Genomic DNA, 21,461 nt, shown 5'->3' on the forward strand with positions numbered 1-21,461 from the left:
GAAAAAGGCAGGCCAAGGTTCAAGCTAAACTGACAGCCATTGCTGTCAGCCATGCCTTGTAACCTCAGAGCAACCCAAAGGGTGAAAGAAGGTTCAACCATCAGTCTGGAGATGAGACCAACGAGGGGGAATGCTTCAAATGCAAGTCAACTGGCCATTGGGCCCATGAGTACCAGAAGGAGACCCCCGGGCCAAGCCCAGTCTGCAAACAGACCAGTCATTGGAGATGGGAATGCCCGCGGTCCCCAAGGGGAAGGGGGGCTCCTGCTCTTGAGATGGCCATGCTGGAAGACTGAGGCAGCCCAGGGATTCTGGCATCTCCTCCCATGAGATGTCTATCTCCATCGAGGAGGCCCAGTGGTCCTTGATGTAGCAAGTAGGAAGATCAATTTTTTAAATTGATACAGGAGCCATTTACTCTGCCCTGGTTCCTCATGCTGGGCCTCTTTCCTCTAAATCTGCACAGTGATGGGTGTCGATGGAAAGCCTCGCACCCGGTACTTTACTGGGCCTCTCACTTGCCAATTTGAGCAGCATTTGATATCACATGGCTTTTTACTTGGGCCTGAGTGTCCTACCCCACTACTGGGGAGAGATCTTCTGGGCTCTCTCAAGGCCATATTATGGTTAGGAGGCCCCGAGCAGCCCCTTATCTTGACCCCGGCTAAGGTAGATCAACAAGAAGAGGAAGGGCCTATTCCCAGCCATATTCTACAAGCAGTAGAATAACTACAGTTTGGGACAAAGGAGTCCCTGGGAGGGCCATAAATGCCCAACCTGCGGAAATTAGCCTTAAGCCAGAAGCCACTTACCCTAACAAGAGACAATAACCCATAAGGTTAGAGGAAAAAAGGGATTACAATCCCTCATAAATAATTAAGACATGGCCTCTTGGTGCCCTGTCAGTCTCAATGCAATACCCCTATTCTGCCAGTTAAGCCAAATGTGTGATACAGGATGGTACAAGACCTGAGCAGTAAAGGATGTCGTGGTCCCTATTCACCCCCTTGTGGCCAATCCTTATAACGTACTAGCCCAAGTCCCTGAAAATGCTAAATGGTTTGCTGTGCTGGACCTCAGGGCTACCTTCTTTTACATCCCAGTTCATCCCCCCTCACGATATCTGTTTGCCTTCAAGTGGGCTAATTACCACTCGGGCCAGATGAAAGAATACATCCGGACAGTACTACCACAGGGGTTTTGGGACAACCCACATTTGTTCAACCAGGCCCTAGGAAAGGAACTAAGGGAAATATGCCTAAAAGAAAGGGCTATTCTACAGTATGTGGATGATACATTATTATGTAGCCCTACCATGGAAGCCTCAGAGGAGAACATCATTGAAGTTCTTAATTTCCTTGGGGCCCAGGGTTACAGGGTCTCCCAGAAAAAGGCACAAATCTCAAAGCAACAAGTTAAGTACCTGGGTTACATTATAAACTCTGGAAGAAGACAGCTGTCTCAAGGTAGAAAACAAACTATATTAGGTCTCGGTGCCCCAAAGACAAAGAAACATCTCCATACCTTTTTAGACATGGCAGGGTTTTGCAGAATCTAGATCCCAGGATTTGGGCTAATGGCTAAGCCCCTATATGAAACCACTAAAAGCCCCGATACAGAACCATTACTTTGGACTGGGGAACAGGAAGAGTCTCTTAATAGTATCAAACAGGACCTCCCTAATGCTCCTGCTCTGGGTCTCCCCGATTTTAAAAAGCCCTTCATTTTGTACACGGCTGAAAAGCAGGGGACAGCTCTGGGAGTCCTAATACAGAAGCTACGTTATTTTTCCAAACAACTAGATTCTGTGGCCCGAGGTTGGCCTGGCTGCCTTTGGGCAGTAGCTGCCACCACTTTATTAGTGCAAGAACCTAACAAGCTTACGTTTGGATAGTCACTGGAAGTCCGGACACCCTCCCCCCATCAAGTTCCAAGGTATTCTAGAGATCAAAGGCCACCACTGGCTAACTGGGGGCTGCTTTACTAAGCACCAGGCTTTACTTCTTGACTCCCTAGAGGTAACCCTCGAAACTTGCCACACCCAGAAAAGGGAACCCTCTTACACTCCTGGTGGGAATGTAAATTAGCACAGCCACTATGGAGAACAGTATGGAAATTCCTCCAAAAACTCGAGTTGCCATAGGATCCAGCAATCCCACTCCCGCGTATACCCAGACAAAACTATAATTCAAAAAGATACATGCACTCCTGTGTTCATAGCAGCACTAATTACATTAGCCAAGACATGGAAGCTACCTAAATGTCCATCGACAGATGAATGGATAAAGAAGATGTGGTATATATATATATATATATATATATATATATATATATATACACACACACACACACCATGGAATGTACTCAACCATTAAAAAGAATGAAATAATGCCATTTGTAGCAACATGGATAGACCTAGAGATACTAAGCAAAGTAAACCAGAAAGAAAAGACAAATACCATATGATATCACTTATATGTGGAATCTAAAATACAACACAAATGAACATATCTGTGAAACAAAACAGACTCTCAGACACAGAGAACAGACTTGCGGTTGCCTGGGGGAGGGAAGGATGGGGAGTTTAGGATTAGCAGATGCAAACTATTACATATAGAATGGATAAACAACAAGGTCCTACTGTACAGCACAGGGAACTATTCAATATCCTGTGATAAACCATAATGAAAAAGAATATATATATGTGTGTATAACTGAGTCACTTTGCTGTACAGCAGAAATTAAACACAACATTGTGAATCAACTATACTTCAATACAATTTTTTCAAAGATTGCCACAATAAGTAAATAAATAAATGTTTTGATAAATACATACCCCTACCAAGATAAAGAGCACTGCCATCACCCCAAAAAGCTTTTTTTGGTGCCCCTTCTCAGTCAATCCCTCCATCATATAGGCAACTATTAATCTACTGTCCCTGTGATTAATTGGCACTTTCTCAAGTTTTATGTAAATAGAATCATAAATTCTGTACTGTTTTACTCTGCCCAATGTGAGATTTCATACACATGGATGTAAGTATCAGAAGTCCATTCCTTTTGGTTACTCTGTAGAAGTCCATGGCCTGGATATGCCACAGTTTATCTCCTGTGACAGACAGCTGGGCTGGTCCCAGTTTTTGTTATTGTGCTTAGAGCATCTGTGAACATTTGTGTGCAAGTCTTCTTGTGGATATTGTTTTAATTCCTCTTGCTAAATACTAATTTTTCTTGGAGAAATACTTGGATTGTTGATAACCTGGCTTTTCAAATTCTGATAAGATGACATAATTTCTACTGTTCTGCTAACCCCACTGGGCCCTTCCTCTGCCAAAAATTATTTTGTTACTCATATGTATTACAGATATCTCTTTCTGGCTTGTAAGTTATCTTTTTTTCCCCTTAAGATTAAATTTATCGTTCAATATCCCTATTTGCACGACCCAGGATCTGCCCAAAAATCTAACAAAATGTTGAAGGGACTATAAGCAAACTGTAAGAGAGTCAGGCAACAGGGCTGCTTAAAAAAGACACACCCAGGGGTTTCCGTGGTGCTGCAGTGGTTAAGAATCCGCCTGCCAATGCAGGGGACACGGGTTCGAGCCCTGGTCCGGGAAGATCCCACATGTCGCGGAGCAAATAAGCCCGTGCGCCACAACTAGTGAACTTGCGCTCTAAAGCCTGAGAGCCACAACTACTGAAGCCCGCGTGCCACAACTACTGAAGCCCACTCGCCTAGAGCCTGTGCTCTGCAACAAAGAGAAGCCACTGCAATGAGAAGCCTGTGCACCGCAATAAAGAGTGGCCCCGGTTGCCGCAACTAGGGAAAGTCCACGTGCAGCAATGAAGACCCAACGCAGCCAAAAATAAGTAAATAAATAAATCTATTTTTTTTAATAAAAAAGACTGTAAAAAGCCACATCCAAATATCAAGGGCATTCCTACACAGCAGGAGTACAGGAATTTTAAAATAATAGGAAAATTATCCCACTCACCATACCTAGAAATAAACCCAGCAAGGAATAATACAAGACCTAGATTAGGAACAGTGTAAACTGACCAAAGGACTTGAAAGAGGACATAAATAAATGAAAAGACAAAAGACTCTGTAACAAAGTTCAAAGGCAAATGACAGAATGAGAGATAAATATTGATTGCATCTACAAAAGGCAAGGGATTCTTATCTAATGTAAATTCTGCCTGCAAATCAAATAAGAAAAGCAAACAACACAACCGTAATACTGAGCAAAGGACATGAACAGGGAATTCACAGAAGAAATGCAAATGGCCAATAAACATAGAAGGATGTCCAACTCCACTTGGAAGCACGGGAAATACGGGTTAAAACAACGAGATGGCATTTTAAAAAGCTATTCCTGATATTGGCAGGCTCCAGGGCTGGCAGGTATGGAGGAGTAGGTTTTCTAGAACAGCTGGAAGAGGGGGAAAACGTGTGGCCTATCCACACTACCATCAGCAATCCTTTCTCAACTTTGTCTTAGAAAAACTCATGTGCGCAAAGAAACCTGTGTGTGAGGCGAGTAACATCCCAGATTTGTCCATGGTGGTGAGATTCAGAGAAAACCCCATAGCACCACAATGCCCACCAAAAAGGGAGGGGTCCTTTGATTCATGCCACAGCCACAGCCAAGCCAGGAACACAAGAGAATACAAAGAATTTAGGGGCACACACCTGGAAAGACTTGCAAGATGAATTTGTTGATCATTTATGTTAAAAACACATGTACATGAGATTTAGCCCAGGAATGCAAGGTTGGTTTAACATCTAAAAATGAATTAATGTAATATATCATATCAATAAAATAAAAAACAAAAACCACATAATTATCTCAACAGATGCAGAAAAAGCATTTGACAAAATACAACACCATTTCATGATAAATACACTCAACAAACTAGGAATAGAAGAGAACTTCTTCAGCCTCATAAAAGGCAACTATGAGAAATCCACAGCTAACCTCATACTTAATGGTGAAAGACTGGATGCTTTGCCCCTAAGACAAAAAGACAAGGATGTGTGCTCTCACCACTTCTATTCAATATTGTACTGGAGAGACTTCCCTGGTGGTGCAGTGGTTAAGAATCCGCCTGCCAATGCAGGGGACATGGGTTCTGAGCCCTGGTCTGGGAAGATCCCACATGCCACAGAGCAACTAAGCCCTTGCACTGTGACTACTGAGCCTGTGCTCTGGAGCCCGCGAGCCACAACTACTGAACGCCATGCACCTAGAGCCCATGCTCCCCAACAAGAGAAGCCACCACAATAAGAAGCCCACGAACCACGACGAAGAGTAGCCCCCACTCGCTGCAACTAGAGAAAGCCCGCATGCAGCAACAAAGACCCAAAGTAGCCAAAAATAAATAAATAAAATAAATAAATTTTTAAAAATTGTACTGGAGGATCTAGCCAAAGCAATTAGGCACAAAAATGAAATAAAAGACATCCAGAATGGAAAAAAGAAGTAAAATTATTCACAGAATACATGATTTGTATATAAAAAGTCCAAAGGAACTCACTAAAAAAGTATTAGAACTAATAAACAAGTTCAGCAAGGTTTCAGGATATAAGATTAAAATACAAAACCAATTGTATTTCTATACATTTGCAATGAACAATATGAAAAAGCAATTAAGAAAACAATTCCATTTACAATAACATCAAAAAGAAGAAAATACTTGGGAATAAATTTAACAGAAGAAGTGCAAAATGTATACTCTGAAAACTAAAAAAAAAAAAAAAAATTGTTGAAAGAAATTAAAGAAGACCTGAATAAAGGGAAAGACATGACACGTTCATGGATTGGAAGACTTACTATTGTTAAGGTGGCAATACTCCCTGAAATGATCTATGAATCCAAAGTAATCCCTATCAAAATCCCAGCTGGCTTCTTTGCAGAAATCGACAAACATTCTAAAATACATATGTAAATTCAAGGGACCCAGAGTGGCCAAAACTATCTCGAAGAAAAATTAAGTTGGAGGACTCAAACTTCCCAATTTCAAAACTTACTACGAAGCTGCAGTTATCAAAACAGTGTGATACTCACATAAGCACAGGCATATAGATCAATGGAATAGGAATGAGAATCCAGAAATAAGCACTCATATTTATGGTCAATTGATTTTCAATAAATGGTGCTGAGACAACAGAATATCCACGTGCAAAATAATGAAGTTAGACCCTTACTTCACATGATATACAAAATTAACTCAAAAGGAATCAGAGACCCAAATGTAAAAGCAAAAAATTCAAAACCTTAGAAAAAAACATAACTTAAAACTTTATGACCTTGGATTTAGCAATGCAATCTTAGACACCAAAAGCATAAGCAAAAAAGGAAAAAGAACAGATAAATTAGACTTGATCAAAATTACAAATTTTTGAACTTCAAATGACAGTATGAAGAAAGTGAAAACTCACAGAATGGGTCGAAATATTTGTAAATCATATATCTGATAACGGACTTGTATCTAGAGTATGTAAAGAATAATTACAGTGCAATAATAGAAAGACAAATAACCCATTAATCCTTTAATGGGCAAAGGATCTGAATAGACATTTCTCCAAAGAAGATATACAAATGGCCAACAAGCACATGAAAAGATGCTCAACATCATTAGTCATTAGAAAAATGCAAATCAAAATCACAGTGAGATACCACTTCAAACCTCCTAGGATGGCTATAAAAAGGTAATAATAAGTGTTGTCAAGGCTGTGGAGAAATTAGAACCCTCATAATTAAGGGATATGGGTTTTTTAGGGGGGATAATTTTATGTGTCAACTTGACTGGGTCACCAGCATGGCTAGATGTTTGATCAAACATGATTCTGGGTGGGTCTGTGAGGGTGTTTCTGGCTGAAATTAACATTCGAATTGGTAGCCTGAGTAAAGCATATTACTGAGTAAGTTAATTACTGGGTAAATACTGAGTTAAGCTTATTACTCCCTAATATGGGTGGGCCTCATCCAATCAGTTGAAGACCTAACATTAAACCCTTATGAAGCACTTTCTCTATGTGAACTAAGGTCATGAAAATAAGTTATGAAAATAACTCATTTAGTCCTTAGGACAACCAAATGAGGTAATTATTATTATACTTTCCATTTTACATGTGCAGAAACTGAGTCACAGAGAAGATAAGAAATGTGCCCAGAGTTTATCACTGGTAACAAATACACACAGCTAACAGCTAGTACATGGCAAAGCAGCCTGGTTCCAGAGTCTGTGTTAACTATAACACTATATTGCTTCTCACCTATTTTGGTCTATACATTTCTTATTTGAACTTTCATCAGGAGGATGTATTGGTATGATTTCAAAACTTTATTTAAATCATAATTTTGTCATCTAATCAAGACAATTCACTCAACACTATCAAAGGAGTCATCAATCAGTGAAAACGGTGCTGTCACCACATTCCAATCCACAGTCACCATAATTCAAAGAAGTGGATTCAGTGGGTTGAGGGGAATGCTTGCAACCCCTCACACACACACCCCAGTACTCTCACTTATTCTGCCTCTCTTAAAACCTTGCAAGGCTCCAAAAGCTTTTGCATTAAAACAGTGGTTCTCAATTGTTTATCTTGAGATCTCTTTGTACTCTTAAAAATTATTAAAAACAAAACAAACAAAAAAAAATTATTGAGGATCCCAGATAAGTTTTTGTTTATTTGGAATATCTATCAATATTTGAGATATTAGAAATTAAAACTGAGAAGAATTTAAAATATGTATTAATTCATTTTAACATAACAATAATAAGCCCATTCCGTGTTAAATAACATTTTTTATGAAACTATTTACAAAATAAAACAAAATTGAGTGAGAAGGATGGCACTGTTTTACAGTTTGCAAATCTCTTTTATGTTGGGTTTAACAGAAAGCAGCTAAATTGTCATATCCACTCCTGCATTTAGTCTGTTGTGATATGTTATTTTGGTTGAAGTGGAAGAAATGTGTCCTCATATGTCCTTTCCATAGATGGAAAAGGGAGGAGTATTTTAACAGCCTTTTCCAGAAAATTGTGGATATTCTTTTATACTACACCAAAACTGAGTAAATGGTAGTGTGGAATCTGAAACCGTACCAATGAACTTTTCGTACTCTGTTACATTAAAATACACTGGTAGACTGTCCTCTTTAAATGGATCACGCATCGGTCATTTGGAAAATATTGGCTCACTGAATTACGCATATCTTCCAAACGTTGACCTATCTCATTATACAATGTCAAAAGTATATATTCATTAATATAACCACAAATCTCATCAGAAAGATTTTAAATATTGGAAAACTGTCAGACTCATGATGGTGTATAAAACCTTTCTAAAATTTTAGTTTTCACTTGGAAATTCAGATGTTATTGTTGGCAACAAATTACTGTCAGTTGTTTTCTTTGAAGTGATAGGTTCACTTTATTCATTTTCAAGAAAATGTCTATTAAATACCCAAGTTTGAATAAGCATAGTTTGCCTGCCAGTTATCTTCTCAAGTAGAAATGCTGTTCCACGAAAAACGTGGTCTTGTCAGCTGACAATCACACGAGTACTTTTTCTCAGAACAACCACTGTACCTCGGTACTCGGCAGAAGTGCTTTCTGCCTACTGCCCATTTCCTCACACAAAATATTAAAAGTACTTGTGTTAACATTTAATAAAATTAATAATGCTTACTGCTTCATAAGCACATTCTTAAGGGAAATTTTTTTTTCTGTGAAAGTGTGGTCATGAAGAATAAATATCCCTAGGGCCCCCTGGCGCCACTGCCTTGATTCCTGCTCAGGTGCCAGCGGACTGCTGTAGCACATCAGTGCAAAGGTCAACACAGTGATAAAGCGATGTAACAGTATCATTATGAAAACAGATTTGACCGCCTGAAAGAGTCTTAGGGACCCCTAGGGGTCCATGAACCACATTTTGTGAATTGCTGCCTTACAGCATTTGAAGAGACAGGCTAGCTGTCCAAAAAAAACCCTCAAAATGCATAATCCAATCAAGAGAATGTGGCCAATTTTTTAAAAGTCATGTGTCCACAAATGCCTATTATATTCCAAGAACCATCAGGTAAATAGACATATGTGGCTCCCCACCTCTCGGGGCTTAATTCTCTTTGAGAAAATGGGCAATAGACAAGGTGATTTCAGACCGTGAAAAGGCTGTAAAGGAAATAAGCAGGATGAGGTATTGGATGCTGGCCTGGGGGGGTGGCAGAGACTCCTGGACAGAGCATGGTGAGGGGAGGCCTCCCAAAGAGGTGATACACTTGCTAAAGGCCAGGAGATGACAAAGACCCATTTCTGCAAAAGGTGCAGGAAACAGCATTCCAAGCACAGGGCACAGCAAGCAGGAAGAGCATGGCATTTTTAAAGAAAAGAAGGAGGGGTGCACTCAACCCTGGGCCTATTTGTCTTTTCTGGCTTTGCTCACTGCCCAGGAGTGCTCACCCTGGCAACAACCTTCAGAGTTAACTGCTGCACGCAAGACTGGTGACCCGCAAATGCTTTTCTCCAGCTGACCCTCCCTAAGACCCAGACTCACACCCACAACCAACATCTCCCCTTAGCCACCTAATAGGTAAATGCTCAAAACTGACCTGGAATACCTCAGGCTAGCAGTAAAGATGAGCCAGAAAAAAAAAAACAAAAAAAAAACCAGCGCCACAGTGACTCAAGCCTTATTACCAATAAACTCATCTCCAATTGGATTAGGAGGATGATCCCAACAGAAATGCAAAGCTTCAAAGTATCCCTACAGGTTTTCCTGTGCAACGCCAATCAAAAACAACCAAGTTGCAAAGGGCGAGAACTGACCCCCAAAGAAGAGGGAGGACACACACACACACACACACACACACACACTAAACTCAGACCCGTGGGAGAAGGAGAGAAAGGAGCTGCTTCTGGGGCAGGTGGTCTATTGGGAACACAGGCTGATACCATAACTGCAATTTCTGCAGCTCGTTGGGACTGTCCTGTTGCATCTGACTTGAATTTTGTTTCGTTTGACATGAGAATTCCTGGGTAACTTTTCATTCCAATGCCTCACTGCACCCCCAGAGACTCCGATGCAATTTCTCTGGGTCAGGACCCACAACCGTCTGCCCCGGGCCTTAGAGTTCAGCCTCACACCGGGCCCTCTGGAGAAGCCGGCTCTAAATTTGGCACAGGAAGTCCCAAATTTCCAGCTTCCCTCCCTGGAAATTTCATTCTTTCATCAGCCTGAGGGTCAAGCTGGCCAGGTTCAATCCTCCGCTCTCCCAGGTGCCCGTGACTTTGGGCCTCACTTGACCTCTGCAAGCCCCAGTCTTCAATCTGGGGAATGATGATCCGGATCGCGTGGCTGGAGAGAGGGGAGTAAGTCAGCAGGCCTATGTGAGAGGTGTCAAGTCCAGTCGGCCGCGTCCGGAATAAATCGACGGAGAAGTGCCCGGGCTCGGCCTCCCAACGCAGCGGCGGCGGAACCTGGGCAGGTTGCTCGCCCTGCGGGTCATCTCTAACCCCAGGAGTGTTCCCACGGCACCCGGGGAGTCCCGCGCCGCCTCCAGGGGACCTCCCCTCTGCTCCGGAGGCCGAGTCAAGGATGCCCCGCAGCTCAAGGAAACGCTAAGGGGTTGACTCCGAGGAGGGCCAGCGCCCCACACCGCCGCGGGCAGGGGGGCATTAAATTGGCTTCTTAAGCTGCCCCTCATACCCTCAAAGAGAGGAGGAACTGGGTAGGGGCGCAGAGCAAAACAGGGCGTGGGTAAAAAGAGAGCCGGGACGTTCGGTCGAGGCACCGCTGGGATTCGAACCCAGGATCTCCTGTTTACTAGACAGGCGCTTTAACCAACTAAGCCACGGCGCCGCCCGCACAACTACCGCGAGAGTCCGTTCCTCATCACCATTTACTGTATAGGCTGCGTGCACGCGCACAAATTTTGTCGGCGGCTGACGCATGCGCTGTGTAAGGTCCTCGTCGCAGGCGGCTTAGACCGAGGAGTTGTACTCGGAAGCCGGAAGCTCGGGCAGTGAGCAGCGGGCGGGCCGGGCCCGCTAGTCTTCCCAGCGTTGCAGTGTCCGACCCCGGCGTGGAGCCAGGGTGGCCCATCTTTGGGGAATGCTCGCGAAAGATCTGGTCTTCGGCCCTCCAGAACTGACGCAAGCTGTCCGGCGAGGCCGAGCCCCGGCCCGGTCCGGAGATCCAGGGCCCGCTAGCACGACCGGGCCGCCGGCTCCCCAGCGTTGGATCAGGGCTCAACCCGGCCGTGATCCCGCAGTGACCACGTGTCGGACCCATCACACTGGCACCCTCAGCCTGGGAGGCCGGTTGCCCTCCTCGGCCGCACGCTGACCACCGGGGTCTCCGGCGCCGTCAGCTCTGGGGGCTCATCCGCCCGCTGGTGGAAACCAGAACCATAGCTTCATTTGGGCCTCTTCCGCGGACCCTGAGCACGGGGAGAGTCCGGGGGCACTGAAGAGACCCTGAGCAGGCACGGAACGATCAACAGCTTAAAGGGGCCCAGGCCGCTGGCCTTAGAGCATCAACACCGTACGTGGAAGGTTTCCGCTGCCAGAGGAAGGCAAAGCCCTCCCCACTCCGGCGTCTCACTTGCCCCTCTGGGGCTCCTCACTCAGACACATCAGCCACTTCATCACAACACTTTTTAGAGTGCCTTTGAGCAGCAACAAAACCAAAACCTGCTAATCCATTGACCCAGCGATTTCTCCAGTGGGAGAGCCTAATCCACAGAACTGTAGGTCTCTGCAAAAGTATGTACACAAGAAGGTTCACTCCAGCATTGTTTGTAATAGCTAAAAACAAGAAGCAACCTAACTGCCCGTCCGTGGGGACAGTGGATGCAGGCCAGACATCCTCCACAGCAGTGAGGAAGAATACATTTATGTATGTCTTCATGTGCCAGAGAAGGGATAAGACTTCTCTTCCAAAAAGAGCCCAATTGCTGGGAGGCTGATGCAGTGGAGTTTTGCCATGTTCATGCATCATTCACGTAAATTAATGCATAAATACTGAACAGCCTGCTGCAGCTGGGCAGCCATCCTGGTTGTGACTAAGGAGCGTAGCACCAAGCACAGGAGCTGCCCAAGCAATGACTACCAGGTTATGGTGCTCATGGGCAGAATGATGGGATGCCAATCCATTAACATTAAATAAATCAGTCCTGCAACTAAGTTTTTTTAAAAGGACTAAGGGGCATACTAATGATATCTGACGGAAATCCTGTAAGCCATACCAGATGGAAAAGGGAGCCCTTCACGTTTAACTGATACCTTGCTCTTTGTGAAGTAATTGATTACATTGTATGCGTGGAAGCAGGAAGGAGACTGTACACATGCATGGGCATCCTGGACAGTAAAGAAACCGGGGTGGAGAGCAAGAAGTATTCTGTGATGGAAATGCCCACCACCCACTTGCCTAACCAGACCTTCCTCTGCTCTGAGCAGTGACCATCTGGGAGCCTTAGCCAGGGAGGCACCCACAGTGCCACGGTACAGTCCACTCCACAGATGGAGCTACACAGCTTCCTCTTCATTCAACAATGAAGAGGCTGCGGCTGCTTTACAGGGCAAATCCAGAGACCAGAATGTGTTCCAAAAATGAGACAGGATGGACACCAGGACATAGAATTTAGAAAGAACAAAAATGTTTCTAGAATTCACATGCACACTTGTTTTCCAAAAGAATCTATATTTATTCTGCATATAAACTAAAGACAGAGGGATCCCCAAGGGGCTGTGGAGCTGAGGAGGCGGCACAGTGGTGGGAGCCCAGCCAGAGCGTGGCCCCTGCCCCAGCCTGACAGGCCCACCCGCTGGGGACGGGCCCCAGAGAAAGGCCTGTGCAGAGCCCCGAAACCTATATGACAGGTGGCCTGTGCTCGAGTCACCCAAAGGCTCCAGTGGCCATCAGCCATCCTCACCCAGGCTGCGCTCCCTTGACAGTGAGACCTCCCCTTCTGATGATGGTGAGGCCTCTGTTGACAAGTCTTTTGCATCGATCCGGCAGAACACACATTTGGTGACTGTTTCAGAAAAGATGTCACTTTCGTAGATGGAGAAAGGCCTGTCACATTCTTCACACTGACATGAAATATTTTAAAAGAGTAGAAAGGAGGTGCTGATCAGAGGAGATCAAGGCATGCAGTTAGAATTCTCCCCCCTGATCCAACTGCCTTGGGCCAGGCCAAGGCAAGAGCTGCCTGCCCTCTCTGGGGCTCTAAGTGCACAAGGATAGAAACTGCAGGCCACTGAGAGGGAATAAGCAAAGGCTTCCTGCTCTTTTCCCTCTCAAAAGCTATGCAGGCCCTTCCAGCTCATGTCCCCTGCTGTGGGGTCCCAGGGTGGCGGGGAGGAGTGGAAAGCCACTTGATGGTGCTGAGGATTTGGGGTGGGCGTCTAACCTCACCCTCTGTTCTGTGCAGAGCAAAAGTACAGGGCCGAGGGGCTATCCTAACTCCCCGACATCCTGGGGATACCTAACTTTTGAGAATCAAGTAGGCAAGACTTCTGAACAAAGCAGGAGTTTTTTCCTAGATGACGAAGGTGCTGAGCATCCTCCTCTATCTTTGAGCCGAAGCACCCAGAGGACAGTGGATACAGTGGCACAGCTCACTTGCAACATTTTCCCACCAACAAGTGAGCAACACCAGGGGGTGGGCTCTCAGGCCATGGGCAGAGGTCTCTCGGGGCTCCCACCAAAGCACGGTCCCCCTGAGACGAGCCGGCAGGCGGCAAGCCCCTGCCCTGGCTCTCCAAGCCCCTGTGCTTTGCCACTCTTGCCCGCTCCAGGGCACCAAAGCCTGCAGGAGAGATGGGGCCAACCCCGCCCAGGGCAGGTCTTCTGGGAAGTGTGGCCTCTGAAGTTTCTCGTATTGAATCAGAGCAAGTCAAATGCAGCGAGCTCATCTTTGCTACAACTTCAGGTAGGTTTCTTTTATTTCTTTTGCAAGAAAGAAATTCAATCCCTTACCTGCCTTATTCTACAGCATCATTTCCCACGACCCAAGCCCAGAACAGCAGGGCTCAGAGGAAGCAGCTCCTGGGTCCCTCCCCAGGTGGCAGGTGGAGGACACAAGCACTGCTCTGTACCCAGTCAGCTTCCAGGGCCTAAGGGCCGACATGGCCACAAAGGCCATGAGGACCAGCTGGCCACAAAGATGGGGTTCCACCTGGGTCCCACCCCTTCCCTCCCTGCCCCCCGGTGCCATTCTCCAATTAGCCATCCCCAGAAGCAGTGGCTCCCAGCCAGGCCTTCTGAGTGGAGACAGGCCTAGGGAGCTCCAGGATTCACAAGGGCCCAGCAGGGACTCCTCAGCCTCTTCAAGTGGCAGCCAGGTGCCTGCAATGCGAGGCCCCAGCAGGGGCTGGCCTCCACTGCCCAGGGCCAGCCCTGGCTATACCTGGTGAAGCAGAAGATGTACCCGCCATGATCATCCACTAGAGAACTGGGACCTGAGCCCCACCCATGGGAAACGGGGCACTGGGGACCTGGCCGGGGTTCTGCGGTAGGAGCGTAGGAGGCCCACACGGGGTCCAGCTGTGTGCCAGCCTCCCTCCAGGACTCCCTCCAGCCTCATCGCCTCCCACCCACCCTGCCCACTCCAGTCCTCAGCACCAGGCTCACTCCTGCCTCCGGGTCTCCACATGGGCTCTTCCCTTTGCTGGGATGTTCTTTCCCTAAAAGAGCTGCACAGCTCACTCCCTTCAAGTCTTTGAACAAATATCACCTTCTCAATGAGACGTATCCTGACCACCCTTTGGAATGCTGCAACTGCCCGCACTCCCGTTTCCTATGTTATTTTCCTCCAAACTACTGACCATCGTGTGACTTACTACATATTTTTCTAATTTCTTTATTCATTGTTTGTCTCCCCTTTTAGAAATGTAAGCTCCCTCAGGGCAAAAATGTCCATCTGTTTGTTCATAGTTTTATCCCCACTTGCCCAGTTTGTTCCAAGAATAAATGTGTAGAGAGAACTAATGAAAGCCTTCCTTTGGCTTCATTTTACCCAATACCAACCTGTTTCAGCTTTAAGCCCCGGGCCTTTTTATACTCGATTACCAAAGGAATTTGGTCAATTTCTTCAATATTCCACAGTCTCATGGTCTTATCCTAAAACAAGTTAAACAGCAAACCAGCAGTTACAAAATGGGTTCGTTAGGCTTGGATGACCCAGGGAGGGGCATGGCATCCAGGTTACACGTGGACAACTTCAACCTACAGAGGGACAGTTAGGGTGACCAACTGTCCCAGTTTCTCTAGCACCATCCTAGCCTTAGCACTGGAAGTCCCGCGTCCCCCAAACTGGAAGCAACCAAGATGTCCCTGAATAAGAGAATAAACAAACTGTGGTACATTAATGTGATAGAATATTATTCAGTGATTAAAAAAAAAAGAAATGAACTGTTAAGCCACAAAAAGGACATGGAGGAGCCTTAAATACAAATTTCTAAGCGAAAGAAGCCGGTCTGAAAAGGCTACATACTGTATGATTCCAACGATATAATGTTATGGGAAAGGCAAAAATATGGAGACAGTAAAAAGGTCAGTGGTCGCCAGGGGCTCTGGGGAAGAAGGGGAGGGATGCGGCACCAGTGCAGCACAAGGAGTTTTTAGGACAGTGAAATTGTTCTGTGTGATACTGTGATGGTGGATACATGACATGCGTTTGGCAAAACCCACACAACACAAAGAGTGCAACTTAAACCATGGACTGTAACTAATAATTATATATCAATATTAGTTCATCAATTGTGATGAATATACCACACTTAATGCAAGTGGCAACCGGAGGGTGAGGTTATATATAACCCTCTGTATGATCTGCTCAATTTTTTTTTTTTTTTTTTTTGCGGTACACGGGCCTCTCACTGTTGTGGCCTCTCCCATTGCAGAGCACAGGCTCCGGACACGCAGGCTCAGCGGCCATGGCTCACGGGCCCGGCCGTTCCACGGCATGTGGGATCTTCCCGGACCGGGGCACAAACCCATGTCCCCTGCATCGGCAGGCAGACTCTCAACCACTGCGCCACCAGGGAAACCCTAAAATATATTTTTTTCTTAACCATATTTGCTTAATTATCCTACTATCAGTTACTACTAATCACTGTTATTAATTAGTCCTGTTGTTGTTTTGTTTAAATAATAGCATTTATGTAACAGAAAAGTAAATAAGACATAATTTCAAATAAACACTCATTTTTGATACTTTGTCTTGTATTTTTACTTTTTTCCAGCTTTACTGAGATATAATTGACAATATTTTTCATATGTTTTATGCTAAAGTAACAACACATCGGCATATAATTTTTATTATGTATTATAATATTATGGGGTTTTTTTGGTCAGGTGTGATGGTATCCTGCATTGGCTCTCTAAGAAGTTGATCATGGCAGGCAGAGTCTTGCCCACATTTTTATACACCTAGAAACCCCCAGCCTAGAGAATGAGATGGCTCTAACAAAGGTTGGGGGACAAGGTGGGGCCCCACTTCTCTGGTGCTCACACATGAAGGACAGCCCTCAGGATATCCTGGGCTGTCTGTTATGTGCCATTGGCACGGGAATCCCAGGATGCTGTGACTAGCGAGGGAAGACCCACCTGGAACCTCGGGGTTGTCTGCTTGCCCACAAGCTGACCCCTTTCCCTCCAAGGCCCCCTGTTGGCTCCATCACTTACCAGTCTGGACAGGTTCTTTCTCCAATGAAGTTCAAATGACAACTGTGCAAAGAAATGCCTGGCAACTTCCCATATGAGCAAAGGACCCACTTTCCACGTTCCCGCTTCCTGGATGGTGTCGGCCTGGCCAGGTGTAGCCTTCAGACTGAGCTGCTCGGTCCTTCAGACTGAGGAATTTTACTTGACAATGCACTTCTGCTAACACCAATTCTCACAAATGTGATAGAGATTTTAAGTCACTCAAAGGTTGGCCACTTTTACCTTTGAAGCAGACAGGATCCATTTCTTGTTGTTGCTAATGGCAACATCCATCACCCAGTCATTATGGCCCTGAAGAAAAGTAGAATTTTAAGAGGACCTAGGAATAAAAACCTTTGAAAGAACAACAAATACCAAAAAAACAAAGTCACGAATCCAACGTTGCTTATTTTTTTTTTTTTTTGTGGTACACAGGCCTCTTACTGCTGTGGCCTCTACCGTTGCGGAGCACAGGCTCCGGACGCGCAGGCTCAGCGGCCATGGCTCACGGGCCCAGCCGCTCCGCGGCATGTGGGATCCTCCCAGACCAGGGCACGAACCCGTGTCCCCTGCATCGGCAGGCGGACTCTCAACCACTGCGCCACCAGGGAAGCCCGAACATTCAGTCTTAAGCCATTCATGTGCTATGATGTAAACTCCCCTTGCCTCTCCAAACCCACAGAGAAGAGAGTCAGATAGAACAGCTTTGGGATACTGAATTTTATGGTGATCAAGGGGACACAGTCCACATTTGGGTCACAGGAAATAGAGAAACCAAGAGTCATCAATGCAAGCATTCACAGCCAAAGGCGGCCATGAGATCACAAGATCAAGGAGTATGCAGAAGTCTTGGGGTGGGGGCAGCTGGAACAGAGGCACTGAAGTAGCCAGTCCTGGGACTGCCTAACCTTTGGGTTCTTGTTGTGTTGCACAATCCATCTCCTTACCATACAGCCACTTGAAGTTGAGTCTCCTCTAACCTGTAGCCAAAAGTACTCACCCACCATTGACACCCACCATTCTGAAGCCCCACAGCTTTCTATGCATGCCTCGTGATGGCATTCAACCTTTTGCACAGTAGTTTCTGCTGTTCATAGACACTGACCCTCCTCGGAGTTTTTGCATTTGCTGCTCCCTCTTCCTGGAACACCCTTCCCCAAGATCCTCACTCATCCAGTCTTTCTTTGCCATCCAGTTCTCAGCTCAAATGCCACCTTCTCCAAGAGGCCCTCCCACTGTGGATTAGTCCCTGGAGTCTGTTTCTATCATATCACCCTGTTGTGGCTACTCTGTGTCGCTCATCACTATTGAGGATTTGTTTGTTGGTTTCTTGTCTGACCTTGCCCACAGAGGTGTTGCTCCATTGCGAACATTTAGGTCTGTCTAACTGTTGTATCCCCAGCACCCAGCACCCAGCATGAAATGAAGAATGAAGCTCAGATCTTCTAACTGATGCTGGCATTGGTACCTTCAAGGAGAGCTTCCGGTAGCCTTCTCCTACATCCCAAATAGCCACAGTCTTGTCGAACCCTCCAGACACAAGCAAAGAGGCTGAAACACAAAATGAAAGAGTCTCAGGGGGGTCACCTTCCTCAACCAACTGTTTCCTCCTCTGGTGAGGCCAAAGCAGGCCACAGATGCATCTGTGAGGTGCCACCGTGGCTCACTCCGAGGACACGCAAACCCCTTCCGGGTGTGACTCAACAACCCCCAATCAATTACAGTTGACGCTCCATATTCATGGTAGTCGCGTTCTACAAAGTCATCACACTCAATGAGTGATGATTGGTCTTAGGGGAAATGCAGGGTTAGGTTCCTGTGAGCCTCTGGTTACAGCATTTTCATTAACCCATCAGTACATAACCTTGTTTTCTGTCTGTTTCTGTTTAATGACACCTTAGTTGATACATATTGCTTATTTATTAACATTGATTTCATGGCCATCAGCATTATAACTCATGTCTGAACGAGGCGTATCTAACATGTGTTTTCCCTGTAAGGCACGTCACAGGCTTCTTGCAGTTAGGACACTAGACAGCACTTCAGCACTACGCTGGGGGGCCCCTTTAAACAGCAAAATCATCAACAAAGAGCACAAAATGCAAAAAAGTGCGACTAAATAGATCACAGCAAGGACACCTTATGATAAGAGAACTGAAAGGAGAAGGCGGAGGGTCACCTTATTCAGCCTCGGCTGGGACCGTGCGCACATGGCAAGCTTGTTGCCGCTCTGCACGTATCTATGGGTGGCTGCAAAAGTGCCATGAGTATTGATTTTAGGCTTACAAATAAATTTTACCCAGTAGGTAAATTCACAAACACAGAATCCGCAAATAGTGATGATTGACTGACTATATGCAACTCTGAAACCTATAATGCCAAGGACAGAAGCTGGTGGGGCACCTCACAGAGGGGTCTGACTTACACAGAGGCTGCTTCTGAAGAGGGAAATGTTTCTCAAGCCAGGCCCTGACTGTATGCATATTGGCTGGGTACTCCCCTTGACACACAGAGCAAGCCCTACTCCCCACGAGGACCGCGGAGTATAGTCATAACATTTGGCTCCTGGGTGTCGGGAGCAGTCACAGCTCTCACTGGGGCCAGCTGCCCCTGGCTGCTTCATGGCATTGCTCCTGGTCACATCCAGGCCCCTTCATCTGGAAACAGCTCTCCAATGTCCCATGCAGAAACACCCCTCACATATTCTCAGTGCCTCTGGTTCAGAGGGTACCAACTCTGACCTCCAGCTCTAAGGATGGGCAAGTCCCGCAGGCACGGCCAATCAGAGCCTTTCATCCCCTGCTAAAGGGGTTGGTTCAGAGATGGGCATGTATCCCCAGCTGAGCCAATGCGAGTCTTCCCTGGGACTTGTACGGGCACCACCAGAAAGAGGTTTTCTCTTTCTCTAGGATTGCCAGTGACCAGAACCTTTGTTGGCCTGGACCGCCAGAGGCCATCTTTGCCTCCTTGAGGAGAAAGGTCAATACAAGAGAGAAGCTGAGCTGAAGGATAGAGCGGAAGGGTTGGCTTCCTGAGAGCATTGTCTGTCTGGACACAGCCCTCCTGAAGGGTGACCAGCTTCTGGATGAAGTGAGAGAGTGGCGTGGACATACATACACTACCAAATGTAAAATAGATAGCTAGTGGGAAGCAGCTGCATAGCACAGGGAGATCAGCTCGGTGCTTTGTGACCACCGAGAGGGGTGGGATAGGGAGGGTGGGAGGGAGATGCAAGAGGGAGGGGATATGGGGATATGGGGATATGTATAGCTGATTCACTTTGTTATACAGTAGGAACGAACACACCATTGTAAAACAATTATACTCCAATAAAGATGTTAAAAAGAAAAAAAATAGATTTGAAAAAAATGTTAACAGATTTATCTTGTTGCTTAAGCTATATCAAACTGAGTTTCCATCATTTGCAAACTTGTGCGTATGAATCTCCCTCTTGGCTTTTCTGTTCTTGGGGAAAATAAATCCACCCTCACCACTGGCATCATTGGAAATCACCTCTTTATACTAAGGAAAGTCCACATGAATGGGACGTGAGGAACTCTACCCCAGCACTCCCACGGGTGTGGAATCCTTCAACATTTAATTACTCACTGTCTCTGGCAAAGTGGCAGGAGCTCACAGAACCTTCATGGCCCTGCATCAGAGTCACACAGGCTCCACGGTTTCGAAACTCCCCTGTGTGGATGTTCCATATTTTTAAGGTTTTATCCCAAGAGCTTGTACACAGGAAATGGCCACTGAAGGTAAAACAGCAGTTTGAGATTGCATTGGTGTGTGCTCTGAAACATATATGGAAGGGTGCACACGTTAGTACATCACTCCTGGAGGATCCGAGGACACACTAAAGGGAAGGTGAGTGGAGGGGGCATTGGAGCTGATACCCTGTGACCCCATTCCTTTTTTTTTTTTTTTTTTGCAGTACGCGGGCCTCTCACTGTTGTGGCCTCTCCCGTTGCGGAGCACAGGCTCTGGACGCACAGGCTCAGCGGCCACGGCTCACGGGCCCAGTCGCTCCGCGGCATGTGGGATCTTCCCGGACCGGGGCACGAACCCGTGTCCCCTGCATCGGCAGGCGGACTCTCAACCACTGCGCCACCAGGGAAGCCCCATTCTCAATTTTTAAATATCTTATTTTTTTACAGAAAAGAATTGTCAGAATTTTGCTTTTCTTTGATTTGTCATGATCTTCAAAGTATTTTCCCTGTGACTGTCATCTCCTGTTACAAAGAGAGTTTTCAAGCAAACTTATAAACATAATTGAGCATCTCTGAGTAGCCTGGATTATAATATCAATTCATCTAAATGAAGAAGAGGTTGAACAAAACTGTTTTCTAGAGCTCAAGTCAGAGTTTTAGACTCTTTTAGTTCTCTGAAGCTCACAAACTGAGTAGGATCAAAGGAGAAGAAATGTCGGCTTCCCAGGGGTATCCAGGCTTAAAATGTCCAAATCCCAGTGCCTGGTGGGGCAAGAACCATCCCAGCAATATACTGGAAGTGAATAACAAGCCCTCCTCTGAATCCAGAGACTGTCGCTGAGGTTTAAACCAAGGCTCTCTCTCTTTTCCAGGATGCGGCTCTCATTTCAGATAAACTCCACATAACATAAAAGACCATTTTACTTAGTGCAAAAGTTTGGGGAAAACGTTCTGGACAAGATGGAGTCAATGTACTGCTCCCCTTTCCTCCTGTTAAGTACAGCTAACAGGGGCTTCCCTGGTGGCACAGT

At 45.9% G+C, this 21,461-nt stretch overlaps 1 protein-coding gene and 1 non-coding gene across 2 annotated transcripts in view; both read right to left on the reverse strand.

The window, feature by feature from the left end:
- Window positions 1-10,146: 10,146 nt before the first annotated feature.
- The window catches only part of WDR88 (WD repeat domain 88), a 38,773-nt gene continuing 27,458 nt past the window's right edge, over window positions 10,147-21,461 (reverse strand). Inside the window, exons 7-13 of the mRNA XM_065898355.1 lie at window positions 20,327-20,514; window positions 18,186-18,268; window positions 16,961-17,029; window positions 15,041-15,133; window positions 12,942-13,101; window positions 11,009-11,349; window positions 10,147-10,626 (exon numbers count right to left, since the gene is read on the reverse strand). Of these exons, the coding sequence (XP_065754427.1) occupies window positions 10,147-10,626; window positions 11,009-11,349; window positions 12,942-13,101; window positions 15,041-15,133; window positions 16,961-17,029; window positions 18,186-18,268; window positions 20,327-20,514 (1,414 nt within the window). The remainder of the gene's footprint in view (window positions 10,627-11,008; window positions 11,350-12,941; window positions 13,102-15,040; window positions 15,134-16,960; window positions 17,030-18,185; window positions 18,269-20,326; window positions 20,515-21,461) is intronic.
- TRNAT-AGU (transfer RNA threonine (anticodon AGU)) lies at window positions 10,794-10,867 on the reverse strand. The gene has a single exon. It is a non-coding gene; the product is annotated as a tRNA-Thr (tRNA).

This window comes from Phocoena phocoena, chromosome 20, assembly GCF_963924675.1.
Source record: "Phocoena phocoena chromosome 20, mPhoPho1.1, whole genome shotgun sequence".
NCBI classification, from domain to species: domain Eukaryota; kingdom Metazoa; phylum Chordata; class Mammalia; order Artiodactyla; family Phocoenidae; genus Phocoena; species Phocoena phocoena.